Source organism: Epinephelus moara, chromosome 21 (genome assembly GCF_006386435.1).
Source record: "Epinephelus moara isolate mb chromosome 21, YSFRI_EMoa_1.0, whole genome shotgun sequence".
NCBI lineage: Eukaryota > Metazoa > Chordata > Actinopteri > Perciformes > Serranidae > Epinephelus > Epinephelus moara.
This window is the reverse complement of record NC_065526.1, coordinates 11,047,369-11,054,390: the sequence shown is the minus strand read 5'-3', so window position 1 is coordinate 11,054,390 and position 7,022 is coordinate 11,047,369. Positions and strand designations below refer to the sequence as shown.

The following is a 7,022-nucleotide window of genomic DNA, read 5'->3' as shown; positions in this document are numbered from 1 at the left end:
CACACACACACACAGAGCTAAATTAGAGTTACAACAACGCTAACGCTAATGCTAACAACGCTGACGCTAAGGTCGCGTAGGATAATGTTACCACACAAGCTAAATGTTGACCATTAACCTACCAAGATACCCTAAAGTTATACAACAACAATATACAGCAACAAAAGCGCCATGAGATGTGAATAAAGCTTTTCATTTATTGCATTTATTGTAGCAACGTAATTTCACNAAGTTATACAACAACAATATACAGCAACAAAAGCGCCATGAGATGTGAATAAAGCTTTTCATTTATTGCATTTATTGTAGCAACGTAATTTCACTTACCGACATGACTTTCCCGCTTGGTCTTTTAGCCGAGAGGGAAGATGGGAAGAGAGAGGTGGAGTAACTTGGGGAGGATTTCTATATTTGGGATTGTTGGATGGGGCTGGACCTTTGTGAGCAGGGCTAGACATCCAGCCCCGCCTTCCCGCAGGCCGCAGCCGTTACCCTCTCCAACCAGCAGCACTTCCGCGGGCGGTGTGGCCCTGGCGTTTATGCAGTGCGTTCAGTGCAGCGGCCCAGGCCAACACACACTCGCAAAGAGGACAGCTGCGGTGGTGGGTTTTTTTTTCCTCCACAATCGAATATCAATTTTCACATTCGAAGGTCCTTTTTTTTTTTTCAAATTCGAATTTAAATTCGAATTTAGAATATTCGTTGACAGCCCTATTGTCCATAGATACTTTTTCTTCAGTGATCTGATTGGTCAGAAGTCGGGGTGTTGAGAGGCTGTGATCCGATACTCTCCGTAACCAGGTTAGCTGTTCAGCATAAGTTGCCAAGGTGATTTATACCGGTAAAATGAGAACCAGCTTCATAGTTCTGAAAACCCCGGGTTAAATCACTGTGATTTTAACTGTTTTCTTACTGAGTATTTTACACTGTTGTGTATTCTGTTTTTCATTGCTTTTATCTTGTTTTATTTACTTTGCCTTTTGGCACTTTGTAACTTTGTTTTGAAAAGTGCTTTATAAATAATGTTTTTATTATTATCATTATCATTATTATTATCATTATTATTATTATCATCTTGGTTTTGAGAAATTTGCATTGCACTTATAACAAATGGTCAGTGGGTGGCAGTAGGTGGCACGACGCACTGAGGTCCAACTATAGCTTCGAACCCCAGGCATATACAAGCAGATGGTTTTTGAATAGCTGTGACCACTCTGTGTGAGAGGTTTTTATATGCTGTTTTCCTGCATTCCCATGAAATGACATGTCAATGTCTTTTTTCTTTTTCTAGCTCAAACAGAACCAACAGGTAACATCCACAACACCACCTCATACACTGTACTCCCTGCTCCAATTCCTCCAGTGCAACATACTCAGCCTCCTTCCACCTCAACCCCATCTATGATCTGCAACATCCCTTCTATGTTTCCAAGCTGCATCCACCCAAAATGTATCAAACATTTTCACCGCTCTCATTCTGACTTGGAGCGATTCTTTCCAGCCTTTCCCTGGCCACTAACAGCTCTGCCACGCAGCCACAAAATATCTCACAGGCCCCTCAATCTAGAGACTCTTAGCTACAACTGCTACTACCATTAGATCTACAGTACTTGCTGCAACACAAGCTGTGCCCATGATCATCCACTCAGACAATCGTGATTTTGTGAGACACCAAAGTGATGTAGAATAACGTGGTGAAATTACAGTTATTGTTTACAGTCGTGCTGTGTGTGCTGCAGGCTGCGCAGGTCCACCCGTGCTGTGTTGCTCCGGTCAAAACTCCAACTGTTTCAGAGGGTGTTATTGTGATGAGGCCTGCGTGGTTTTCAATGACTGCTGTCATGACTACAGGTCAACCTGCACGCAACGTAAGTGAGGGTGAGCCAAACAATAGAAGGTTTCACTGTTAGTTTAGGATTTAAGACTGAGATGAGGTTTAAGACTGATACTGCAAATCTTTCTTTCCAACTGCAGTTTTGACATGAGGTTTAAGACTGATACTGCAAATCTTTCTTTCCAACTGCAGTTTTGACCACTGGGCAGCCAAGCACACCCAGCATAACAAGCAGCAGTGCTACACCTACACCTGCAAATGACATCGCAACTACATCATCCACAGCCTTTTCTGCAACATCTGCACTATTGAATGTGAGCACAACCTCGGCCTTCCTTGTGTCTGCTACTACAGAAACCAGCCAAACGAGCAGCAGTGCATCTACACCGGCAGATATCAACACAACTTTATCAGTTTTTGTGACGACAGCACCCAGCAGAACAAACAGCAATACCACCACTACGCCAGAAAATATTACAACCTTAGCATCCACTGTCTCTGGCACTACAGCACCCAGCACAACAAACAATACCACCACTACACTAGCAAATATTACAACCTTAGCATCCACTGTCTCTGGCACTACAGCACCCAGCACAACAAACAATACCACCACTACACTAGCAAATACAACCTTAGCATCCACTGTCTCTGGCACTGCAGCACCCAGCACTACAGGCAGCACTGCAGCATCTACACCTGCAGAACTGAGTACAACTTCAGCATCTACAGCCTCTGACACAACAACCAGTAGCATTTCTACACCAGCAGATGTCAGCACAACATCATCTACAGAATCTACCTCTCCAGGACCCAGCACACCAAACAGCAGCACTACCAGCACAACTTTAGCACCCACAGCATCTGACACAACACCACTAAGCACCAGCCTGAGCAGTACATCTGCAGCGACAGATGTGCCTCCATCTTCGTCATCCGCAGTCTCTTCGACAACAGCACCCAGTACAGCAAGCAGCACCACTGCATCATCAGCTGTGAGCACAAACTCTGTGTCCACAGTGTTTGCTACGACAGCAACCAGCCAAAGAAGCAGCAGCACTACATCTACACCACTAGATGCCGTCACAACTTCAGCATCCCCAGGCTCCACGGCGACAGGTTGCTCATTATGATCTCTGCTGAAGTCATTTCAAACATTCACATTTGAAGAAATACATTTATTTTTTATGTTACTGCTAAAAAATATTGGCAAATGTTTGTTAAATTGCTGCTCACTAACAGTTTCCTTGTCCTCATAGCAGGTACAACACTGATAGAAACCAGTGTAACTCTGCATACCAGTAGTGTCACATCTTCACCAGCAGGTGGCAGCACATCTGGAGTCTCCACCAAAAACACTGATTCCTCCACCAGCTCAGCTTCAGGTACAGTCAGTCACATGGATCTCTGTGCTTCAGTTACGTAGTTAATAGTTTGAAATACATTTGTATTTGCAACTATCTTTCTACAGATGCCCAAACAGTGACAGTTCGCCTAAAATTTACTTTTTTATCACGTCATGAGAAAAAAGACGTCATTTTTTAAAGGCTGTATCTAATGTAAGTAAAAGCAACTTTCATCACAGAAACAATACTATACACACCTATGTCAGTCACCTAATCAGTGAGTGTCTTGTCTCTCTCACAGTTTATATCCCAGACCCTTCTCCATCAGAGCTGTGAGGGCTGCACTATCACACACATCAAACCCACCTGAGAAATGACCCATGATTCAGCCAATGGAGGCAACAGTGTGGCTGCAGCTGTACTCCAACAACAGGCTTCACAACTCTCAGAAACAACACAATCGTCTCTTAAAACCGAATAAGCTATTAAAGATGTAATGCAATGATCAGTAAAGCCTTAGGTAATAAACTGATATGACTCCACATATTTATTCAGCACTATCTATTAAGAGCTGACTATTAGAGCAGGCCGAGCAGCCAGAAACAGGTCGAGGCAGTGCTATTTGGCTAGATGGGGTCTGTAAGTGGTATTCCCTCACTTCAAAGGAGGAGGATGAGCCAAAAGTTTAATTATGCTGGCAGTGGCGGTTCTGGCCCATTTAAACCACATGAGCCAGTTAAATTAACTCTGAAGCTAACAATCATTCAAGCAGCAGGGTGGTTCAGACGCCGAGTCAGCAGGTCATCCCAATAAGGTGGAAGGTAACACAATGTGTTAACACAAAAAGTTAACAAATTCAGATTTGTAGTACCTCTCCAGTGTGGTGCAATACAATAAAAAGGACTGCAGCCCAGGATTATTTTCATTATCGGTTAATCTGTGGATTATTTTCTCGTTTACTTGATTGGTAATTTGGTCCAAAAAGCCAAAGGTGACATTCAATACCCAAATATTCTGTTTATTTTCATACAAGACTCTGGAAATATTTAGATTAGAGAAGCTGGAACCACAGAATTTTGGCATTTTGTCCTTTAAAATAATATTCAAAACATTTAATTATCAAAATTGTTGACAAATCACAAAATATTTAGGATGATATTTAACGTTAGACAGCAGATTTAAAATAATACTAATATCAGAGATATATGATTTACACGTTTTACTTTTCAGCATACAAATGTATACTATAAACCTTATACTCTGACAAAGTTCGTATCACAACTGATTACTTAAAACACTGACTACTTAAAAAGTTTACGTTCACATTAAAGGTCCAGTGTGTAGGATTTAGAGCGATATATGAAAATGGAATATAATATTCATAACTATGTTTTCTTTCGTGTGTAATCACCTGAAACTAAAAATCTTTGTGTTTTCTTTTAAGGTTGTGCAATTAATCATCTGGTGATCGTGTTTACGATTTTGACTTCAAACGATTTCAAAATTAATGAAATCTAGTTTAATTTTCCATCACGGACGCCTGGTGATTTTATTTTCTCATCAACAAAATATCAAAATATCAACAACCACTGCCAGTTACAACTCCCACACTTCGATGGTCAACTGTGACAGGCCCTAACATCAAACTAAAATCGTTGAGAACTTCTGAGGTTATCAGAGAGTTTATTTAAAAAGATTGTTTACAACTGTATTACCGACGTAGACCGAACTGCCTGCCGCTGCCATCTTGGAAAGTCAATACAAGTCAATTGACAAGCGTGATGTCACGTGATCTGAATCTTTGGAAGGTCTCCAGGTTGTCCTTTTTCATGTTCTTCCCACCGGGATAAGCACACACACGAACCATTTTGTCTGTCTGTGATGATCCGTCCACTCGTCGCTCACCTGTCACTCGCACAAACTCTCATCCAATCTTGTTCGAGTTTGTCGATCAACTTGTATGGGCTTTCCAAGATGGCGGCGATGGTATGTTGAATTTTGGGCAATAAATAATAAATACAGCATGTTTTCAAAGTCAAAACATAATCGTTTGCATAATCGTGATTTCAATTTTGACCAAAATAATCAGAATCAGAATCAGAATCAGAAATACTTTATTGATCCCCGAGGGGAAATTCATTCATTCATTCATTCATCTTCTAACCGCTTCATCCTCTTGAGGGTCGCGGGGGGGGCTGGAGCCTATCCCAGCTGACATCGGGCGAGAGGCAGGGTAGGCCAGGTTTTTTCAACAGTATCCCCGAACGGACAAACCAATGACTATAAGATAAACAACGTGTCTCCACTTCCTCCCAAGCACTAAAGTGAAGCCAACATATCCTAGATACCACCACTGCCAACTTGTGCTTGCACTTGCACGATGGCTGCATTGATTAACATTGTGACGCATTCAAGCTCTATTCAGTAAAAATTAGTTTTGGGCGAAGATGAATTATAGTGTTCTCATGGTGTGTTCAATGTAACCTTGTAAAATGTAGTTTTTCGCAAGAAACTTGAATAATCAAGCTGTTTGAAGGAGAAATGTGTCAATGTTTTCACAGTNTGCATTGATTAACATTGTGACGCATTCAAGCTCTATTCAGTAAAAATTAGTTTTGGGCGAAGATGAATTATAGTGTTCTCATGGTGTGTTCAATGTAACCTTGTAAAATGTAGCTTTTCACAAGAAACTTGAATAATCAAGCTGTTTGAAGGAGAAATGTGTCGATGTTTTCACAGTGGTATAAAATGGATATTAAAGAGGGAACTATGATGAATCAATGTAATTTTAAAGGTTGTTTCATAAATGTGTATTATTGAATTTGTACTCATTCAAAGGTAGTGTAATGACGGACTGAATGACTTTAAACCTGTTCATTTATTTCTTTATAGTGTAGATTTCTGTGTTTCCCTGCCACAACAGAAGAATAAAGGTATCGGCTAGTGGCAAAATTGTTATTTTAAACATTTGTATCAGTATCAGCCCACCATTCTAAAATTGGTGTAGTTAAATTAAAAAGTTGGTTTGTACATTTTATTATTTTACAATGTCATATTATTTTATTGTTTATTCTTCTGAACTAGTTAATTTGTATTTTCAAATGATTATTGATTTATATGATTATAACACATGTACAAAATGTTACTAAAAGCAAATTAGCAAATATTTGTATCAGTGTTTTTCATGTTAGCTAGGTTGTTTCATTGCATTTCGGTAATAAAAGTGCAATACTTTGATGCCTCGTCTCCACTTACTGGTGTCCATAGATCCGTAAATATACAGATGATGTCTCTAGTGTCCAACGCAAGGAAGTGCATTTCTTTACATGGGTAGAAACCTGGTAGAAACTACGTGAAGCTCTGGGAGAGAGGCTAATTTTGTCCGTTTGTCACCATCATGTCATTGGGACAAAAACAGGACCAATATTGCATGGCAACAAATAAATGAATATGCTGGGTCTGCCAGGTATGCGGCATGTTTTGTGAAATATTTCATTAAAAGACGTACGGACGGCTGAACGAGTCATTATGATGATCTGACTGTTTATATCATACAACCAGATTTTAGTAGAATAGCATTCATCAGATTCACAATGTGTTAAAACAAGATAAACAAATTCTTTTTAATCATACAAACTCACCTGGCAATCAACACAGGCAACTGAATTGAAGAAAATAGCCTGTTAGCCAGTTAGCAGACTGTTAGCAAAGCTGGAAAACTGTCATACAGTCTCTCTGAAATCCCTGCAAAAGTTTAATCTTTTTTTTACGAACTCAAGGCAAATTTAGGACCAAAATATTACAGAGGGAAGGAGATTCACAGGCATGGATATTACGGAGAT

General features: G+C 40.2%; 1 protein-coding gene and 1 long non-coding RNA gene across 3 annotated transcripts in view; both read left to right on the top strand.

Moving 5' to 3' along the window:
- LOC126383233 (uncharacterized) overlaps positions 1-2,165 on the top strand; it is a 7,539-nt gene extending 5,374 nt beyond the window's left edge. Inside the window, exons 2-3 of the long non-coding RNA XR_007569120.1 lie at positions 1,292-1,868; positions 2,027-2,165. This is a non-coding gene — a long non-coding RNA (uncharacterized LOC126383233). The remainder of the gene's footprint in view (positions 1-1,291; positions 1,869-2,026) is intronic.
- Positions 1-5,260, top strand: part of LOC126383232 (uncharacterized) — a 22,256-nt gene extending 16,996 nt beyond the window's left edge. The window contains exons 1-4 of one of the 2 annotated variants that reach the window (XR_007569119.1): positions 2,818-2,953; positions 3,094-3,219; positions 3,306-3,393; positions 3,482-5,260. Coding sequence is in view for 1 of the 2 variants with exons in the window: in XM_050033732.1 (XP_049889689.1) it covers positions 3,306-3,379 (74 nt within the window). In the remaining variant the exon portion in view is untranslated. Of the gene's footprint in view, positions 1-2,817; positions 2,954-3,093; positions 3,220-3,305; positions 3,394-3,481 lie in introns of those variants that run through there. The other variant, XM_050033732.1, reaches the window with a different exon arrangement.
- Positions 5,261-7,022: the final 1,762 nt, after the last annotated feature.